General features: G+C 36.6%; 1 protein-coding gene and 1 long non-coding RNA gene across 5 annotated transcripts in view; one reads left to right on the top strand and one right to left on the bottom strand.

The window, feature by feature from the left end:
* The window catches only part of LOC125101061 (uncharacterized), a 78000-nt gene that overhangs the window by 39141 nt on the left and 16455 nt on the right, over positions 1-22404 (top strand). Inside the window, exons 3-4 of one of the 3 annotated variants that reach the window (XR_007127747.1) lie at positions 16118-16262; positions 18697-19910. The exons of 1 other annotated variant lie outside the window; for it this stretch is intronic. This is a non-coding gene — a long non-coding RNA (uncharacterized LOC125101061). Of the gene's footprint in view, positions 1-16117; positions 16263-18696; positions 19911-22404 lie in introns of those variants that run through there. One more of the 3 variants, XR_007127750.1, reaches the window with a different exon arrangement.
* The window catches only part of MAP3K1 (mitogen-activated protein kinase kinase kinase 1), an 81218-nt gene continuing 59483 nt past the window's right edge, over positions 670-22404 (bottom strand). For both annotated transcript variants that reach the window (XM_047731687.1, XM_047731688.1), the window contains exons 7-20: positions 21195-21316; positions 20507-20588; positions 20217-20400; positions 17946-18221; positions 13565-13686; positions 11911-12002; positions 11260-11449; positions 9675-10953; positions 9162-9314; positions 7863-8025; positions 5830-5961; positions 4793-4935; positions 3926-4057; positions 670-2576 (exon numbers count right to left, since the gene is read on the bottom strand). In XM_047731687.1, coding sequence (XP_047587643.1) covers positions 2427-2576; positions 3926-4057; positions 4793-4935; positions 5830-5961; positions 7863-8025; positions 9162-9314; positions 9675-10953; positions 11260-11449; positions 11911-12002; positions 13565-13686; positions 17946-18221; positions 20217-20400; positions 20507-20588; positions 21195-21316 — 3220 coding nt within the window. In that variant the 3' untranslated portion in view covers positions 670-2426. The remainder of the gene's footprint in view (positions 2577-3925; positions 4058-4792; positions 4936-5829; positions 5962-7862; positions 8026-9161; positions 9315-9674; positions 10954-11259; positions 11450-11910; positions 12003-13564; positions 13687-17945; positions 18222-20216; positions 20401-20506; positions 20589-21194; positions 21317-22404) is intronic.

Genomic DNA, 22404 nt, shown 5'->3' with positions numbered 1-22404 from the left:
GTTCAATGGGGTAAAAATTTTAATTAAAATATCTCGATATATTTAAAATAACAAAGGATACATTTAAGCCAAATTTTCTTAACCCAGAGATTTTTTTTGTAACATTTGCTTACACAGTAAGGTGCTAATAGAAGTTAGCCCTTAAGCCCTGGAAGTCTTAGGAATCATAGTCACACAGCAAATATAATTTCATTGTGAAAGTGAACTTTGGTAGAAGAAGAACTATAGGACACCTGAGGTAGTAGAACCTGGAATAAACAGCAGTAGACATTATTTACAACTTTTGAGTACCAAATAACATTAAGAACACAAAAATAATTACACAATACAATTTTCAGTCCAGCTTTGATCCAAAGAAAATAAGATTATATCACATTTGCATTGAAAACAAAAAACAAAACACCACAATTACCAGCAAGCTGAGGGAACTGCAAACAAACTCAAACAATGGATTTGCATCTAAAGGCAGTTTGAGTTTGAAATGTGGTGGGCATGGTGATCTACAAAGTAATACTGATTAGCTGAGGTTCCTCAGTTTATACAGTTTACATTTCTGTCAGACACAGTATTAATCTGACCAGTGATGATCTTCCAGTACATAAAATGGCAAGAGTGCATCCGTTAAAGCTTGCACATGAGAAACTCGGAAACAATCTTATTAGGGTTGTGAAAATTCTAAGTAGTCACACACACAGAAAAGATAGAAAATAAAAAAAGAAAGTCAAGTACAACACATTTAGAGCTACCAAACTTCACATTTCGGTACTATTTTTAACTCTTCAAATATTGCCAATCTTCCAAAAACAAAGGAATGTAAAATTTCACTAAGAGACACATTCACGTAAAAAAAAAAAAAGTTAAAAAAAAAAAAAAACCAAACCAAAAAACACCAAAAAAAACCTGCCTTTTAAAAATTATATGCAATATATCTCTGTAAACTTATCTTGTAACTTATTTTACTTCCAATTTGTGATGTACATTTAAAATGTACTCTGTATAGCTTATTTAGTTTATCCTGAGTCTTTGAGAATAACCAATTCTGTTTCACTCTGCAATAATTCAACTGGCTTCTGAAGAGTTAAAACTTCTCATCTCAAAAAGTTGTATTAAATATTTAAAGAGTCGCAAAAAAAGGATAAAAGAGCTGCCATTTTCCTTCAGGATTCCATGCATCTGAATTCAACTCTGATGAAAACCATTAGATAATTGAGCAAAATCCAAGAATTAGGGTGTAAGTCAAATTCAGTTTCACTTTTCTTTCTGAACATGTTTTCAGAGTTCCAAGAAAATTTATTTTGTAAAAACACTATTACTCATTGGCAGTTATTAGTTAATTTCTTTAATTATCAGCCAGGCCTACTATAAAGAGATAATGCATGGTAGAAGGAAAATAGCAGTTTAATATTATTAGTGGTGATGGATGATGAATGATGGATTGTTACATACAAAGTAAGACTTCAAAGGTGTGATGTTTCCTATAAAAGAAACCAATACATTAAAAAAATCAAATTTCAAGGTCATCTTGATCTTGGTTTTGAGCTGCATCACAGAGAATAGTTGATTTTCACTTAATTTATATTTAACCTGCATGAAAAAAGCAGTGACTGACTCAGTGAAGGTAGTATTTTATTATATTCCAATTTTAAAAACAAACAAAATTAAATCTGTATTAAAAAAACCCTCTTGCAATAGCAAGATACTTAATAAACTCTAGTTCACACCTAGTTCTATTTTTTTTTTTCTGGTTTGAAAAAAATCACCTTTCCCTGAATATTAAACAAAAGTGAAGGTGAAATGAAAATACAGAACCATGATTTCCAAAAACGAAATGAATGGGCCAACAGTAAAATGCACAGTGAACCACAACTGCCCAGGCATTTAAAAAATAAAGGTCAACTGTGGTTCATAAAGAAGTTATCAACTTTTAAAAATATATTTACTGCTACTTATAGCATATTCTGACCTAAAAGAGGCATATACTGATTGGGAGCCAGTGACAAAAAAAAAAAAAAAAAAAACTGAACGGAATTGCAGAACCCCCTGCTTGTGATCACGATATGAAATGGAAGAATAATTTAAACATTAAAATAGATCCTGAGCCCCTCAGCTGCTAATATTGCTGAAAAAGTGCTCCAAAAAAACCCCAAAATACGCTTCTGTTAGTCATGCAAACTTCACTGCTTTCCTGTTTACCTATGGCCAGTTCTTTGAAAGGCACGGTTTACAGTTTCTGCACAAATTGTGGGCTTTTGCATACTAAGCTTAGGTACAGATCATGATTTGTCAATCACATACTTAGGTAAGGGTTCCCCACTGGTCCTGTTCATAGCTGTTCAGTGGCATGAAGGCCAGCAGATTATCAGCGTGGTTCCCCACAAAAGTTTTGCCTTGTTGAGCATCCTGTCTCCATCAGAGTCTATAATTGGCTACCAAGTAGTACGGAAGACTGGATGCTTCAGTAGCTCTCTTGACGGAGGTCTGTCCTGAGGTTGAAGTTCTAAACACCGAAGAGCCACATCTCGTAAACCAGGAGACAAATGTGAAGGGATCGATGGAGCAGTAGTTGCACTTGCAATCTGTAAGAAAAACCACCAGTGTGTTGACACCTTGCATGTCGGAACTCTGTAGTACACATGGATCTTGTATACAGTACGGAAGCTGAAGTATGTGGACTTTCTTCTGACAGAGTTTATGGGAAAACTCACCAGCCGGATGGGGGGCTTCCTCTAAGAACCTTCAAATTTTAGGATTTTTAGAATTTGACCAAATACATCCTGAGCAGATGGATCTATGCATTTCCCTTATTGTCTCAAATGAACACGGCTGAGAGAATCAAAATGGTTAGACAGGTAGGAAAAGTATTTATACTATATGCTCTCCTACATTTTCTATTATGCAGCACAGAGAGCTATTCAAAGTGAGAAAGACCACACCTGCCCATTTTGTACATCAGACACACAGCTGCACCAAAGGAGGAAGGTCTCTAAGTATGGGAAGGACCAGAGGCAGTTATGGCAGCTGGGAGGTGCTGGGGTGCCAATGCAGTAGACTTCGCTTTACTCAGGCCCAGAGATAATCCTATGAAGTAGGTGCTGTCATTACACTCATTTTACAACCAAAAAAAAACAGAGGGTAGATTGAGTTAGTCATTCCCCTAGTGACAGGGCTATTAAAGGCTAGACCGTGGTCTGAAACCATGTCTGTAACACTCCAGAGCCCAAGCTGCTTTTTTTTAACGTAAATTCAATTAACACAGAACGTATTATTTGTTACAGGGGTACATGTCTGTGATTCATCAGTCTTATATAGTACCCAGTGTTCATGACAATGTATACATACCCTTCCCAATGTCCATCACCCAGTTACCCCATCCCATGTCAGAGCCCAAGCTTTTAACTAGCACATGTCGGAGCCCAAGCTTTTAACTAGTACATGTCTGGATCAAAAGCTAAAAATCTCAACTATGATACTCTTCTTTGCTGGAAATGGATAGAATGGATTTGAGCGTTGTCAGAAAGATAGAACAGATAGGATTTGGTACCTGATTCAGGTGTAATTTTTTTAAATACACCAAAGAGTAAATCTGATTTTAAAAATTGGCAGATTGTGTACATAAAAAGCTCTATGTTCTTACCTTTGAAAGTTGGATACATCCATTTATGTATTTCACCTAGGAAAAATGATTTATCATTTGCTAACTCATTGTTCCAAGTGACTTTATAGAGCCTTACTATTGTGAAAAATGAGGACTGACTATATTTGCTGCCCATATTCACCACACCATATAACTTCTTGGAGATGTACACATGCATATTTATTTCAAAGAGGATATGCTTTCACCTGAGATTGAGAGTTAAGGAGAATCCATGAAAATCTGCCTCCTGCCAATTTTAGCAGAAAGAAGTAATTTTTATATCACAGTTACCTTAAATATCAAAGCAAGATGATTGGAGTGTTTTTCTGCATTCCAAGGTGGTTTAGCACAAGCCATTTCTATAATGGCACAGCCAACACTCCATACGTCACAGCTCCTACCATACTGCTGACCTCTTAGTACCTAAAATGGAGAGTTAATTTGGAAATATGACTCATTAAAAAAAGAGAAAGATGTTCTGTAGTTATAGATCCTAGTTTTTTTTATTTCAGATCAAAACAATGGTAACTCCATGGACTACCCTGATGTCTCATTTATTTCATCAATAAACTTATTAATCTTCTATGTGGCACAAAAGTATTTTGGAGAATTCTGAGATAATGGAAGAAAGAGACATATCACAGAATTTCTAAGCACCCCCAGTGCACTTAAATAAACCAAGCGGCCAGAGGACAAGTAAGTGATCACTACATGTAAACACGAAGAGTTCGGAACACAACAGATGAAGCCTGATTCAGAACAGCAGTGCTTAGTTACATTTCTTCCACTGCTACTAAGACAGGCTTCTCTGTGCTCACCTCCCTTTGGAACAGGGAGAGACCAACTGTTGAGATTCCTAATTATGTGTGCTTTGGGTGTACTACAAAACAGTAGTACAAATCACCCCAAAATTCTTCGTTAGAAATAGTCTTATAAACAAACTATTAAAACCTGCCTTTTAAAATTTTGTCAAGACAAAGATGGAAAGGCAGGGATTAAGGGTTCTGAAATCAAGGATATAATTAAAACCTTATTTTTAGAGCCATGCGCTTCTAATTTGTAAGCATATACTGAATAACACTGCAAACTAATTTGCTCTAATTCTGTCATCTAGAACTCCAGGTATTTTCTTTCATCACACTCAAAGCTGCTTCTCACCTCAGGTGCCATAAATGCAATTGTCCCCAATAACTGTCCCTGAAACTCTCCTGCACCAGTTCCTTTTGATGCCAACCTGGCTGCAGCTCCGAAATCTGCAATTCTCAGTCTCTGACCTGTGCTGTCAATTAGCAAATTGGCACCTGTCAAAACAAAAGAACAGATTAGAAACTCAATAAGATACTAACAAAATAGGACCGTAACAAAAGAAGTGGACATGGAAGGGTTCAGAAAAATCTCCCCTCTGAATTCATTTCATTCTTGCTAAAGGCACAGAGGTAACAACAGTGCAAAATAAATAAAATCCAAATCCTCAGAGGGAAGATCAAAGTAACGAGGCAGAAGGAAATAAAGGCAGACATTTAATAAAATGTTACTAAGTGCTGAAACCTTTAATATAATGATTCCCATCAAAAATCTTCCCTCGAAGTTAAAATTTTAGTGTAGTTTCCATTTCAAGACAAAGTCCTACTGAAACACACTCACTAGACCAAAAATATATACAGGAATATATATACAGGATATATATATACACACAGGAATTTCACAATTCTAACTTATAAAAAATTGTTATAAAATTACTTGAATATGTTATGTCAAATACTAGCCACAGACATTCATGTCAGAAAGCCAATGTTGTTCTTAATAAGATGAACTGCAAAAGATCTGAAAGGATTTTTCTCAAAAAAAGTACATGACATCCCAATTATTCTAAATAAAGCCAGGAATAGGAACTTTTGGGGAGGCGGGAGGTCATGAGACCAAGATAGGAAATCAGAGACCCGATTTTTATACCTGACTTGCCATCAATTAGCAGTAGGACTGGAAAAATCAGTCCCTCCAAGGAAGGCAGATTACATGACTCCACGGGTTCCTTTCACTTCTATTAATTCTAGTGATTTGAGTTACTCAGGAGAAACAACCCCAAGTTTCTAATTTGAACCCCATAGTTTCAAGTTAGAAACTATCAACAAAGGTCCAAGTTATAAAACTACATTTGTTTTCTATTTATTGGTAGTAATTAAAAGAATACCTACCTTTGACATCTCTATGAATGATCTGGTTTTCATGGAGATATGAAAGGCCACGAAGTAACTGTTCAGTATAGTTAATAACTACTGATTCCTTGAAGGCTCCGTATTTACTGAGCAAATGAGCCACAGATCCCCCTATAAGACAAACATAATAATTATCATAAACTCAAGCCAAAATTAAAACAGTTTTATTACACTTTGGTTACATATGCTTGTGCCAGAGCTCATGTTCAATTTGAAATATTAAATTTATACCCTGCACCAGAAGTGAAACGGATTTTAAAACTAATATATTCCAGGGATCTCAAAACCTATCAATTAGACATTTTCATCCAACTTTCATGACCTAGTTTTTTGGAAGGTCAAGATTTCAGAAAGCTTTGAAACTTAACAATTTTGGATGGAACTATTTCTGCAATGTACCATTCACCTCTCTTTTTGACCAAGATATACAAAATACCTTTCTTAGTAAGTCTTAAGTAAAGAGTGCTAACATTGTATTTTGCAGAAGGTAGAGAGAAGCCAGACCAGAGAGGAGCCAGAAGAGCCAACAAGAAGCTTCATACTCTACTATTTACTAGCTCTGACCTGGGAAAGGTCACAAGCTCAATAAACCTCACACTGAGAAGTACTTATAATAGTCAACCTAAAAACAACAATCTACACAGCTACAACCAACATCAGAGAACATACCAAAGAACAGATATGTAAACAGAAATACACTCCTTCAGATGCAAAAAAATCTAAGACGTTAAACCAAGCATTTGTTCATTCATTATATCCCAAGTTACTTGTTCTACTGTATGTACGGTATGATACCACATAAAATTCAGTTTTTATTTGTTCAAGTAGATGACAAGGTTCAACTTTATGCTTAAGTGCTAGTTTGCCTACCATAATTTTTCCAAGTTATATCTTAATTTCATTTTTATATTGTCACATTAAAACATCTCAAATCTGTCCAACTGATGATGGCTATCTGGAAAAATATGGCTCTTACACATAAGCAGGTCTTAAAAAAATTATTACTGTAAAACAGTGCTACACAATCATTTAAAAAGGAACACTGATGATGGACATCTAGGTTCTTTCCATAGTTTGGCTATTGTAGACATTGCTGCTATAAACATTCGGGTGCACGTGCCCCTTCAGATCACTACGTTTGTATCTTTAGGGTAAATACCCAGACGAATGGATAAAGAAGATGTGGTATATATACACAATGGAATACTATGCAGCCATCAAAAGAAATGAAATCTTGCCATTTGCGACGACGTGGATGGAACTAGAGGGTATCATGCTTAGCGAAATAAGTCAATCGGAGAAAGACAACTATCATATGATCTCCCTGATATGAGGGAGAGGAGATGCAACATGGGGGGTTGAGGGGGTAGGAGAAGAGTAAATGAAACAAGATGGGATTGGGAGGGAGACAAACCATAAGTGACTCTTAATCTCACAAAACAAACTGAGGGTTGATGGGGGGAGGGGGTTGGGAGAGGGGGGTGGGGTTATGGATATTGGGGAGGGTATGTGCTATGGTGAGTGCTGTGAAGTGTGTAAACCTGGCGATTCGCAGACCTGTACCCCTGGGGATAAAAATATATGTTTATAAAAAATAAAGATTAGAACTATTCTAAGAAAAAAAAAAAAAAAAAGAAATAGAGGAAATGAAAGGACAAGATCAAACCCCAGAAAAAAAAAAAAACACTGAAAAAGTCTGAAAGGTAGAGACAATGAGTATCTTATTTATATTCAAATGTAAGACAAAATGGGCAACCCAATCCTCTTGGCTCCCCTCCCTCTTTGAGAGCTTTGTACTATTACTCAGTACACTTTGTTTTGCTGCCCACCAATCAATCAGTGTAAGACAAAACAAAGTATTTCCGGTTCATATTATGTTAGGGGTGATTTGCTTTTAGAAAAGCAACTACTTACTAAAAATAAGCGTTTATTAAGCTGTTTTTCTCAAATTTAGTATTTGCCAGAAAGTTAAATTCATGTACTATTACTGGCAATTTAAAACAGGAACTTACCTGCCATCCATTCGATGAAGAGATTATAATTGCTTTTCTCACACGTGGCTCCCAACATTCTAATGATGTTGGGATGATTCAAATGGCTCATCATTCTGATCTCTTCTCTTAATGCTTCCACTACTTCCTCTTGCTCAGAAGATGTATTTCTGACATATGTCACCTGTTTCAATAACCATGTTTATAAAGTTTTGAATTCTGACGAATTTCTATTTACAAACTTTATTAACAATCTGATCTAAAGTGGACAATTTCAAATCAGTTATAGATTAACAGGAGTTAGCATTTATGCTTATGGATACAATGTAGATATCCATAAAAAAAATCAAATTAGAAAGAAAAGAGTCTAGCTTAAGAAGCAATGAAATATCAGAAAAAGGGAAAAAACTGGGATGTAGCCAGTCCTCCCAAACTGTCCAAAGATGGAATAAGAAAAGCCTATTCATAGAATAACCAACATGATTTAAAAATGAAAGCTTTAATTTTCTTATTTTGATCAGGATGTTCATAAAAAGTAAACTAGAGATCCCAAGATGCTGCTGCACAGGTTACATGGATAAAAGGAGTATGAAATCATAACTCTTGTTTATAAAAAGCACAACCAGGGGCCCTGGGTGGCTCAGTAGGTTAAGCCTCCACCTTCAGCTCAGATCATGATCCCAGGGTCCTGGGATTGAGCCCTGCATTGGGCTCTCTGCTCAGCAGGGAGCCTGCTTCCCCCTCCCCCTCTGCCTGCTCCTCTGCCTAATTGTGATCTCTTGTCTGTCAAATAAATAATCTTAAAAAAAAAAAAAAAAAAGGCACAACCAAAAACAACCTCTATGAGGCCCATTGTGGTGCTGCATTTTAAATAATCATGCTTTAAGACTATACTTTCAGGAGCACCTGGGTGGCTCAGTTGGTTGAGCATTTGCCTTCGGCTTGGGTCATGATTTCAGGGTCCTGGGATCGGTCCCCTATCGGGCTCCTTGCTCATCAGGGGAGGAGGCTGCTTCTCCTTCTCCCTCTGCCTCTGTCCCTCCCCCAACTCATGCCTCCCCTGCTCCCAAATAAATATATGAAATTTTAAAAAGAAAGAAGACTATCGGGACATTTCTGCAGCTCATTAAAATAAATCATGCTTCAGCTTTCCATTAGAATTCATGATGCTTTTGGTGCTTTGGCAGTATTTACTTTGAAATTTAGGTTTCTGAAAAAGAACTAAAGCATATACACACAGGAACATATCCTTTATTTTTCTTATTTGCTCATGCTTCATTTTTATAATTTAAGTCATTTATGTGCTCACTAGATATTTACCTGTTTAACAGCCATTAATGTTCCAGTTCCCACATCTTGAGCCTGGTAACAGGAAGAAAATGCTCCAAGGCCTATCTGCTGACCTTTCAGCCATTCAGTGTCTTCTCTGTAAGGTTGTTTTGCTTTGGTATGTCCTGGTAGAGTTTCTGGTGTCTACATATTAAATGAAAGCAATCTTTTTACTGTTAGGTTAAAAGAGCAAGAGTTTGTGAAATTAGCCCGGCAAAATACTATTCTTGCTTGGTCTGGCTTCTCAGATCACCTATAAAGTAGACCTCTGTAGGGACAGTGTTGGGTGACCAATGTCAAATGCAGAAGGGATCACCATTACAGAAATGCCTTTGAAATAGGCAAGTAGTGTTTGTGGTCAAGCAACAACAAAAAAACTGTTGTATAACTTTATGTGAAAAACTGCTTCTCACAATTAACTCATATGAAAAGCATCATTTCTGAGTTAGGTTTCTTTTAGCTTGGTGCAAGGAAACTCTCTAATCACTTCAAGACTATACTTACATCCTGTTGAATAATGATGATATCTTCTCCATTTTCAACTTGTAGTTGAGGAACTATGGGGAGGGCATCCTGAGACGCTGACATTGCCATGGCAATTGCTAAAGCTTCTTCTTCTTCAGCTTCCATCTTTTCTTTGCATTTCTGATTATGATTCATATCATCTTTGTAGGTATCATCATTTTCATCCTTTTCAGGGGAGAGCACAGCAACTTCTGACTTAAAAGTTACTGTTGTATCACTTGAAGGCATAGATGCTTCAAGAAGGTCCTCAATACTGGAGTTGAGCTCTGTATTGACATCTAATCTGCATTTCTCTTCTACTGGGGTGAACACTGTCTCATCACTGGGTATGACAGCATTACTGCTACTGCTGCTGCCAAAGCTGTCATCACATTTGGCAGTACTGTTCAAATCAAGTGTCATGCTATTCTTTGAGGCCTCTCCCTGTTTACTTGTATTACCTGGGGAAGGTCGAGATGGCTTTGGCCTGTGTATATTACTAGAGGGCAGGGGTCTGGACTGAGTAAAGATGGGGGAAGATTTATCTGAGTCTCTGTTTTCCGAACAGTTTCTCTGGAACTGTAGAGAAAATTTGCGCTGTGTTTGAGGAGATGCGGAAGGTATTTTGCAGGGAATGAATCCCTGAGGTCTATGCTTAGAGACCTCCATTCCAGTGCCAGTTGGTGCAGAGGGGGCAGATGAAGGAGGAGTTGACAAGGGTGGAAACATTAATGGGGAATGATGAGATAAAGGAGAGGTGTTCAAACACTGACTGTGGGGTCTGCCTTTTGTTTGAACCATTGGCTTTGGTTGCTCCATTGTTGTTGAACTGAGAAGTCCTACTGAAATGCTGCCCAGTCTGTCAGTAATGTCCTCTGAAGTGGCACTCAGTTTTGTAGCACATAGTCCTTTTCCAGTTTTCTCTAAATGGTCTGTGCGCTCAAGGGAGCTGTTCTCTGTGGTTTCTGGGTAACTGGTTGGGACAGCCGCCTGTAAAAAGCTGTCATGTCGACCCTCCAAAGTGTCTCCTATGCCTAGCTGGATGGCCTCAGCAATTTCCACCTCATCTGCAATAGCCATCAAACGACGACGCATCCTGGTAAAATGAGTGGAACTGGAAACATTCAGCATTTCTAATAGTTTTGAAAATACGTGGGGGACTGCAGTAACCATTCTTGCGGAACTCAGATATATCCTTCGGGAGAGTTTACCAACCATTGAGTGGGAATTATCAATGGACTGCAAAGCAAAGGTTAAGAGGGACAGCAGCTTTTTATACCTGAAAGAAAAAAAAAATTCAATTACTAGACAAGTCAAAATTACTGCAAACTATATGCAAATAAGAAAGGTACTAATTTAAAGCTTATACACTGAAAAAAAGTAATTTCAGAACAAAGAATCTATTAAAATTTAATTAAATAGCCTAGACTTGAGGATTTTTTAATCAATCAAAGATTAAGGTATTAGTAACCTATATATACGTTCTGTAGCTTCTGAGTCTTTAATGAATCTAAAATGTATCCTTAGGGGGGTGGGGATGAGTAGAAAGAAGAACAAAGTAATATATTTGTAGAAGAAAAATTACCTGACATCAACAGGCTCAGCTTGTGAAACATCAGTACTGACAATATGAGGGTAAAATTCAGCAGGAAATTCCAAGAGCAGTCTGTCTATAAGACAAAGGCGGCCCAGAAGTTCTTGCCAGTTGTTTGATTCAGTTTGGTTTCCAAGAATACAACTTAAGACATAATCAACACCACCAATACCAATGGATCCTGTGAAAAGGAAAGCAAAAATAATTGAAAAGCAGTGATATTAAAATCTAAAACAAAACATGGTCAAAATAGCACAATGTCAAGAACAATAATTCTATTCATTTTAAGAATTTCTTAGGGGTTCCCTGGGTAACTCAGTTGCTTAAATGGCTGACTCTTGAGTTTGATTCAGGTTATCATCTCAGGGTCCTAGGATTGAGCCCCAAGTCTGGCTCTGCACTCAGCAAGGAGTCTGCTCACTCTCCCTCTGCCCCTCCCTCTGTGCTCTCTCGAATAAATAAATCGTTTAAAAAAGAAAGAATTTCTTAGATTAATTCCTATTTCTAACGTTAGCTGACTCAATCAATTTATACACTCCAAAACCCTGTATACAACTGCCCTATCAGAGATTACATGATTAGACAGTCGGCGAAGGAAAATGGTAAGATCTGCTATATTATTATTAAGTAAAAAGTTATTACCAGCTTTAAGTATTTCTCTGCCAACTGCCAACTCTCCTGCTTGGCCTTTGCATAATTCCAACAGTGTTGATATAGACAGCTGACTTGTACGACTACAAATGAAAGAGGCAACATCAGACTTGGATCTTAGATAAAATGCACATTAAAAGGACAAAAGTAATGTAATGCTATATGAAAAGGTGGGGAAAAAAGCTTCCACGTGTGTTTGCTTTTCCACCACTAAAATCACAATAATATTCCTACAAATAATAATATTCATTACTTAAGTTTAATTTCATTACCTCATTTGTGTTAAGCACAGAACTTTTACTAGTGGCTCTTGAAGACCAAGTACTGATTTAAATAGCAAACCAGATAAAAAGCGTATTTTGGTTATTTCATTAAAATAAAAAATACTTGTTTTGATTTCTGAATTTTCAGTAAGAATCTCTTGCATTAAAAACAAAACCTTCCCATCCAAAACTTTATTTCTCTTACATAGCCTGAGTGAGTTCCAAATACCTTAAAATCTTTTTACTGTATTTTTTTTTTATAATGTTCTGTCACTGAAGAGACCAAGTAAACAACCTAATTTTAGTATTTGGGAAAGCACACAACACAACAAATGCCACAAAAGCAATGAAGTTCTCAGAAAAATACATACTCTGATTCTGAAAAACAGTAATTTTTCTATGCATTTTGCAAATTATTTATTAATCTGCCTAATGTTGTTCATGTATTATAGTATTCTAAGCAACAAGACAATCTCTAATACTTTCAGTTCATAGGCTTGTGTGGAGAAAACAATGGAGGCAAAGCACAGACTTCATGAAATGAGAAGTCAAATCTAAGCACCTAGTTTTTGAGACCAGCTATAAACCTAAAACTACATCATGTGACTTAGGAAAGAAGACAAAAGTTGGGCTGAGCGAGCTTCAAATGGGTCATGGCAGAGGCACATGGGAGATCCAGTGCTTCCTCCCACGAGATGGGCAGGACTGTAAAGAGGTGAGAATGCCCAACGACCTTCAGCGCTAGCTATGCTCATTAATGGAGCAGAGGGCGAACCACTGGTCTCATAAAAGCACAGTGAGAGCTTAGTTTTTACCATGATCATGACTCATTTCTCTACCTAACTATCCTTACCTCTCCAATTAGCATTATTCTTGTTGCTCGCCAGTTTTTAAGGATATTGCAGAACCAAATGGAATTTGTTGCTGTGTGGTTTTTTTTTTTTTTTTAGCATAAACTGTCATAGAGTAAAATTCCAAAACAGCAAATATGGAACTGTTTGGTTTTTTAAGCAGATGCAATGATTTTATTGGTTCCTATCCTGTGTAACTCACTCTCTAAAGTAAGATTATGTATATAACACCTACTGTTCTTTCAACTGGACTTGAGATTAAGAATATTACTTTAAGATAAAAGAAAATCAATTACAACACAGTAAAATGGTTATCAATGCAGTTTGTTAGCCTGGTTTTTACTTGTCACTAGTCCTTCTCCCTAGTGTTCAACAGCTTTAAGTGTTAAATTTTAACTTCAAATCTCATATTATAAAACAATATTCAAAGCCTCATTTAATAAACATGTATCAAATACTCACCAGGTGTGAGGCTTGTTGCTAGGCTTTTAATATAAGAGGGTTTGAAGCAGTTCATCAATAGGGCCTTACCTATTGGCATCTGCACACTTGACTAGGATGGTGTCTACAACTGGCCGGAGAAGTCTCTGCAGTTTGATTCTTTCTGCCAAACTATGGCAAGGAGTATATACTAGCATGGCTCTCAACGTTTTCTGGGAAGAAAAAACTGAAGGTCAGTTTAACTGCATTTGAAAAGCATCAGAGACCCTCGCATAATCTGAGACCATTTAATAAAATAAATTATGATAGGAAAGGATTGTAATCCATAAATAATCCATGATATATTTATATATAAATAATCCATGATATATATATACATACACACACACACACACACACACACACACACATATATATACACATATATGAATAAACAGTGGGGTATAAGGAAACTCTTGAACTATTTCTGCAATTTTTGAAGAATGAATTTTAAAGTAAGTTTAAAAAGAGCTTCTCATGGCCAAAGCTCAAATAATATAAGCAACAAATTAAATGATGATAGTACTGGATTATAATCCACAGATAAAATAAATACCCATCAGTTTATATTGGTATAAATTTAAAAACTGAATAAATACATAAATGGGGGGAGAAGAGACAGTTTGTTCCTCTTGATAGAAGAATTCTAATTAATTAATATAGAAGGAATAAGGGAAATAGAAAATCACCGTTAGAACACTGCTATAGGCAAGATCCACTGACAAATGCTAAAACCAGTGGGCAAAATTCTTAAGAGAAATAGAGGATATTTGCAGCCTCAAAGTATCTCCCCTAAGACATTTATTAATAGTAATTTTATAGCAAGAAACCCAATAAACATCTCCTTAACCAAATGATGAAAGACAGCATCACCAATAATAAGACAGATCAACATTATATATCCTTTGATACAGTGCACTAAGAATGGCACATCACCTCTCATATTCTTTTTTTTTTTTTTTTTTTTTAAGATTTTATTTATTTGACAGAGAACACAAGCAGGGTGAGCGGCAGGCAGAGGGAGAAGGAGAGAGGCAGGTTCCCCGCTGAGCAGAAAGCCCAATGTGGGGCTCCATCCCAGCACCCTGGGGATCTTGACCTGAGCCAAAGGCAGATGCTTAACCGACAGAGCCAACCAGGCACCCCAACCTCTCATATTCTTATGAAAATGCATAAACTCTATCAAATCATGAGAAAATACCAGATAAACCCCAAATGAGGGACATTCTTCAAAATAAGTGGCCAGCACACTTCAAAAATGTCAAGATGTATCCAAGACAAGGAAAGACTACGGAAATGTCACAGATGGGAAGAGATTAAGGGAGTACAGTTAACTAAATGCAATGTGAGTTTCTGGACTAGATCCTGGAACAAAAAAGACAGTAATGGAAAAACTGGTAAAAACTGAGTAAAGTCTGTGGCTTGGCTATAAAGGAGACTGTTGCAACAACAGGATATCTGAATATGGACTTCATAAGTACATAATAATATTGTTATTAATGCTAAATTTCCCGAGTCTGCTGATTGCATTGTGCTTATACAGAAGAATGTATTTTTTTCTTAAAAGCTACCAGCTAAAATATCTGAGCTAAAATATCATGTCGTGATGCCCACAAATAACTCTCAAATGGTTCAGCTAAGAATTGTATATGGCAAGGGAAGGGAGGGGAAAACAGGAAGGACAAAGGGAAGGGAGAAGGAGAATGGAGAGCTTTAAGGGATGGAGCCATTTCTGCTTCCACTGTGCATGGCACACTAAGTAATTATAGAGGAATCAAGAGTATAGTCTGATTCTCAGAGTCCTTTCCCTCCACAGTTCACAAACTAGATGGGAAACCATCTGAACTGGAAGAACAACCAGACAGTAAGGTAGTACTTTGAACAGTCAAGTATGCCTGAAGGTTTGTGTTGGAAAACAGTAAGAAAAGGAGGTAAAAAGTTGGGCCAAGAACATTGGTCTTTATAGTTGCTGGTCCCTGGATATTCTACATGAAAAAACCAGACCATGGTAAGATAGTTTGGGAAATAATGCATTCTACTTCTTGCTCTTATAAATTCCTAATGTACATTATTTTACTGAAGGTTCCTAGAAGCCTTGCAGTGTACAGACCCGCCTAACTTGTGTAATTCACTGCTCATCAATTTTAACTGAACAGAGAACTCTTCCTTCAGGGGAAGTTTTCATAATCCTGCTAAATTGCCATGGAATACGCTTTTGGAAATGCTGCTAATCCTCTAAGGGTTTCTAACCCAGAGAATAACCAAAGTGGTCTTTAAGGAACACTGATGGCTACTATATAGTCAGTGTTCTTACAATGTGCCACACTTTATGGCTAGAGGTTTTACACAATCTCATTTCAAACCTAACAGGTAATATTTTCATTATTTTATGTGAGAAAGTTGAAATTTAATGAATCCTAAAGTCACATTGCCAGCAAACGGAAGAACCAGAATTTCAATTAAGGTCTCTATAATCTTGATCTTATGTTCAGACTGCCTAGGCTAGTCCCAGTTTAACTAGCAGATTATTCAAGTACCCCAGTTAGGATGGTAAGTTATGAAATCACTCAGTTCTAACTCCAAATTCATGTTCATAACCATCAGGCTATATCACTACCTCTCAAAAAGAAGATTCACTGGGCATAGTTCTTACAGGATGGATTACAAGAAGACTGAGAGTGGAAGCAGAGAGATTAATGAGTTTTTAAAAACCTGAGCTTGGAGCCTAGTTAAAAGAAGAAGGAACTAGGTAAGAATTATTCTAAAGCAGTCGTCATGAAATGGGGCAATTTTGACCCTCAGGGACACTCAGCAATGCCTGGAGACATTCTTGGCTGTCATGAAGGAGATGGGAGGGAGAAGAGAGGTTTGCTACTGATATGTAGTGGGTAGAAGCCAGGGATGGTGCTAAACATCATACAGTGCACTAGACAGCACCCTTGCCCCCAACAAATAATTATCCGGCTCAATGTCAAGAGTGCTGAGGTTGAGAAATCCTGTTCTAAAGATATATATACTCAAAATGGAGAAAGTCAAGTTAGCCTCCAAAATTACAAATTAAACAACCTCCTCATTCCATCCCACTCATGAAAGACAACTTTTAACAGCTTCAACTAGAAAAACAACTCAGTTATCTATGTCATGGAACCCTCCTCTGTGAAAAGGATCCTGAATTTCCATACAACAATGTTTATTAATCAGTTCTCGTTAATGTCTAATGTCAAATTTAAAAAAAAAAAAAATCAAAGGAACTATGATCACTTGCTATCCCATAAAGCATTTTTTTTTTAGATTTTTAGATTTTTTTTTTTTTTTTTTTTTTTTTTTTTTTTTTGGGCAGACAGAGATCACAAGTAGGCAGAGAGGCAGGCAGAGAGAGAGAAGGAAGCAGGCTCCCTGCCAAGCAGAGAGCCCGATGCGGGGCTCGATCCCAGGACCCCGGGATCATGACCTGAGCTGAAGGCAGAGGCTTAACCCACTGAGCCACCCAGGCGCCCCAAGCATTTTTTTTTTTTTAAGATTTTATTTATTTGAGAAAGAGAGAGTGTATGAGCAGGGGGAAGGGGGCAGAAGGAGAAGCAGACTCCCAGCTGAATAGGGAGCCCGATGTGGGACTTGATCCCAGGACTCTTAGATCATGACCTGAGCCAAAGGCAGAGGCTCAATTGACTGAGCCACCCAGGCCTCCCCTCCCATAAAGCATTTTTAATTTGATCATGTGTAAGGTATTAGGAAGATTTAAAGATAGGAACAGCAAGACATGGCTATTTTAGGGGATAAAAGTAACCAGCATATAAGAAAACCTGAGTAGGTTAAAACAAGTAAAATCCAGGGGCGCCTGGGTGGCTCAGTGGGTTAAAGCCTCTGTCTTTGGCTCGGGTCATGGTCTCGGGGTCCTGGGATCGAGCCCCGCATCGAGCTCTCTGCTCGGCAGGGAGCCTGCTTCCTCCTCTCTCTGCCTGCCTCTCTGTCTACTTGTGATCTGTCAAATAAATAAATAAGAAGTTTAAAAAAACAAACAAAAAAAAAACCGAGTAAAATCCAAATGAAGAGATTAAATAGAAAACTAATTTCTTGGGATTATGGAATAAAAATTTGGATTTTCCAAAATTAAATCAGATAAAGTAGTTTCACTGGATCTTTTTTTTTTTTTTAAGATTTTATTTATTTACTTGACAGATAGAGATCACAAGTAGGCAGAGGCAGGCAGAGAGAGAGAGAGGAGAAAGCAGGCTCCCCGCGGAGCAGAGAGCCTGATGTGGGGCTCGATCCCAGGACCCTGGGATCATGACCTGAGCCGAAAGCAGAGGCTTTAACCCACTGAGCCACCCAGGTGCCCCAGTTTCACTGGATCTTAAGAGTGGTATCTATAAGTTCTAAACAAAACAAAAACCCACCCATAATGCTTTGGTTATGTAATAAAGCTACTTACTAAAGCAGCAACGTACACTTTGTAGACAGGGTCGGCACAGACCATTGACAAAACGTTGCAGCATGCCTCTACCACATCTCCTGAGATACTGGTCTGGGAAGACCCGCTGGCTCCAGCACTTGGGCTGCTTCTACCGTTGCTCCCAGAATTTCCAGTGCTCTCCCCATTTGCTAATAGCAGAGCCCCACTAACATCGTGGGAAAGACGCCTGAGAGCCATCTCTCTTACATTCCAGTTTCTAGAAAATAAGCAGCCAACGAGTTCCATTCCAAATACCTGTAGTCAAACAATTCAATGTGAAGAAAAACTGGTAAGTCTCAAGTATTTGAAAATAAGCATGATTTTTGATTACTAAAGGAAAATTGTGGACATTTCTTAAATCTTCACCAATCTACAGTTTCAAATTATGTCCAACCACTTAAAAATCAGAAGGAGGAATTTTATATTCAAGTTTAACTGGTAATTACCCAAACTCCTTAACATTCATTGGTGTAAACAAAATTAAGAGTGAACTTCATTAAGTAATTAGATGGATATGTATATATTTTTGTACTATTATACTTAGGACAAAAAAAAAAATCTGTTTAGAACCCCAACTTTGTATTAAAGTTAGTTACAGAGAAAAAAAACTGAAGCAAGATAAAGCCAAATCAAAAAAGGCAGTGGAGTGTCCAAAGAGAGATACAGAGTATTTCTCCTACAGATGACAGTGGTTAAGTCAAAAACTTTAAATGTGATTTTTGTCTTGCAGAAAAAGGTTAAGGAAAAAACCCTCAACAAAATAGATGGAACTACAACTAAGGAGTGGAAAAATCTCAAGAAAAAAACTTGTGTTCAAATCAGCAAATCACCATGCCTGCAAAGAAAGGGTACATGGTCTTGACATTATGGGCCAATTAGTTAAAAGTACACTTAAGACCCAAGATAACTTATCTTATGAAAAATTTCTGAATTTTAGAGATGAAAATTTCTGAATTTTTAGGGCAAATAAGTGATTTATTTAAATGTGTTCCATTACAAGGTGACAGTAAAGGAGAATAAATCACCTAGAATAGTTAACTTATGCCTGGCATGCAGTGTTAAATAGCATACCATGACCTAAGTCTTAATTCTGTCTTATGTCATATTCTTAATAAAAAACTAGTAGATAGCATAGTCCAGCCTAAAGCTTAAACAAAACTGACTACACCACTCCCCTGAAAGAATGGCATCCATAAACAGTGAATCCTGGAACACTGAAAAAATAAAATTAAATTAAAAAACAAAGCAAAACACAGATACTGCAAAATAAACAAACAAAAACGACAACAAAAAAACCACGAAAGAATGGCATCCCTAGCTCCTGAGTACCAACTTTGAGAATTCTCTTGAGGACTCATGAAGGGGCAGGGTAAGGGTCTATGTTCAATACCATTAATGAACGGATAAATAAGGATATGTTTTTTAAGTTTCCAAATTTTATTAGATTCATGATTACTTACATACTAAGAAAAGAATTCAAAAGCTGCAGGACTACAATGGTCATTAAAAAGTAAAAGGAAATCCTAATGACATGGAAACTGAATGAGTTGGTGTGTCTGTTTACAAATTTAATAGTATCAAAAAGAATTTAACAGTTTATTGAAAACATTTTACTTCACTACTGTCTACTGGAGACATTGTTTAGTTTGAGATTCTACATTTATAAAAAATAATAGACTAAGCAGACAACAAAGAAAATCACTAGAATCCAACCAACCAACTAACAGAAATTCCAATTTACTGAGTAAGAAAAAAGATTTCATCAGAAGAGAAAGTAAAAATGGAAACTGCCCTTTCAAATAAAAATGGCTAATATAAGGCAAAAGCTGTATGTTTTTTTTCTTATTCATCCTCTCAGCAATTATTAAGCACGTACTATATGCCATGAGGATACAAAAAAGAGAAACTGAGTTTAAATGGTCATAAAAAGAAAAATTACAGAAAATTCTTCATAGAAATGGGATTAAACATTTGAACAAGTTAGCACTGAAGGAGTCCAGCCTCTATCATCCATGTCTGATGGTTCTGAGATTTTTCTACAGATGGGAGGTGAGACTCCAATAATGTTTGAAGTTTAAACTCTTTAATAAGCAGATGAGTGTTAATACCAGAGGTAAAATTTTTCAGTCAAATTATCAGTCATGATGGAGGCAAGCAAAAATACTTTCTTAAATTAGAACAACTGGGAGATAGCTACATTAATTGGTCAAAAAAGGTTTATTTGAGAAATGAAGAATAAAAACTATTTACCTGAATCCATGGCTCAGCTAAATCTTTGTAAGCAGGGGGAATCTGCTGAGTTCCATAATGCGTAAGGTTAAAATTACTCTCCTGACTCCTCCGTTGGGATCCAGCCAAAGGTTGCTGATGTATGGTTTGCTGCTGTGCAGCTCGCAGGGAAGAAGGGGAATCCACAGGGCTTGACAGCTCATGGCTAAATGAAAAATTAACAAAAGTTTGTTAAAAAATTTAGTAACACTTCCAGAACATTTTAATTTTTTTATTAAACATGTCTACATCATTAATTCAAAAACTGTTACCTGTAGAAATCATGAGATCTCCACTTAGACCTACAAAGGGGACATATTAAAGGTTCTCTATTTCTTCTACATTCTTCTGCCCCTGAAAAATTAGAGGAAAAAAACTTCAAAAAATATAAATACTTAACATTAAATAGTTGTATGTACTAATTGCTGCTAATGGTTAGTACAGGTTTATAGGAAGGAACCTCAAAAAATACTTTGATGTATTTACCTGAAGCAGGCAAACACAAGAGGTAAAATTATTCTGATGCACGTACCTTTCACATATGCTTTTTTTTTTTAGTTACAACATGTATGTTGCTAACTGTTTTTTAGAACATTCTGCCCACTTGATTACCTCGTAAAGTCATTCCAAAACTTGCTTTCATGTTACCCTGTCATGCCTGCCCAGGTCTTCCACCTCCTCACCTCCACATACACTTTCCAGATAAGAATTATGTTTTCAATCCTGTGCATGCCTTCCATTACTACATGTATCACCCTATATTACATTTCTTTGCTCACAAAGCTCATGTCCTAAGAGATCCTCAACTCCATTTCATTGAAAACTTTACATAAGGACCTAGATATACCTCTTTTCTTCTCTCCCCAGTCTCCCCAAAAGTCATGTTAAAATCCTAAAGAATATAGTTAACTCCTAAAGTAACTGTGCTGAGTAGGCACAGGGAGAAAAAGAGCCACATACAGATCGACATGCAGTGATGATGCAGCTTGTTCCTGCAGCCATCTTCACACACGGTAAGACTCTCTTCATCAAGCATGCCCAACAAGCAAATAGGACACATCTGTTCCTCCTCATCTTTTATACTGTGAGGAAGGAGAAAGGAAAGCATTAAATGCCAAAGAATATAATGCAGAATTAACACCACAGCTAAAAACAATTTTGGATTCTTTACGATATGAAAAAAACTCATTAGAAATTCTTGTTAGGAACATCTATAGAACTATTTGAGAAATATTTATTTCTTCTATTACTATAGAGTAATTTTAAGTAAGAGTCACACCACTAATATTTATAGATTATGGGTATGCGTTAACCTTCCCTTGCTATGAATACAATTCAAAATATGAAGTAAAATCTTAGAGACCTATGTAGCCCCAAAATTCTGCAGTTGTACCTTTTGAACAACTACTATAAGGTTTGACTATATGGAAATGTGATATGCCAACAGATTCAAGATTTCAATTATTGAAAAGGACCTTAGAGCTCATCTATCCATGTAAGTCTGAAGGCCCATCACAGGTGCTTTTTGTGGGTCTATAAACTGGTCCAACTTTCCTAGAAACTAAGCTAAAACATACGTCACATTGTTAATAAGCAAAACCCTTCGATTAGACTTCCAGGAATGTATCATAAGGAAATAGAATAATGAATATCTGTATCTATATCTGTAGATCTTCACTGCAGTATTATTTAGCATAAAGGAAAAAATCAACCAAATGAACATCAAAAGGTTAACAAAAATAGTACACCACACACTGTGAAGCTTTTAAAAAGGATCGAAGACATTCATAAATAATGACAAAAACATCCACAATATACTATATGGTGGGGGAAAAAAGCATGACAGAATTCTAATTTGTATAGAACAATTTCAATAGATGGCAAAATTGCAACTTTATTGTGTATATTTGAAGTATACCGTATATATTCGAACACTCTTACTACACAAAGTGCTTTTAAAAATCAGTAAGAAAAATACTAGTAATTCAATAGTAAAATGGGCAAAGATAAAAAAGCAATTGAAATGAAAAACACCACTAGCCAATTAAGTATGAAAATTGAATTACAAATGCATATTAATGAAACTGTATCCTTTTTTTTAATAATCTGGTTGACACAAATTCTATAAGTTGGTAACATCTGGCCTTCATTTTGGCATAGGAAAACAAGT

The sequence above is a fragment of the Lutra lutra genome, chromosome 5, assembly GCF_902655055.1.
Source record: "Lutra lutra chromosome 5, mLutLut1.2, whole genome shotgun sequence".
NCBI lineage: Eukaryota > Metazoa > Chordata > Mammalia > Carnivora > Mustelidae > Lutra > Lutra lutra.
This window is presented reverse-complemented; position numbering and strand designations above follow the sequence as displayed.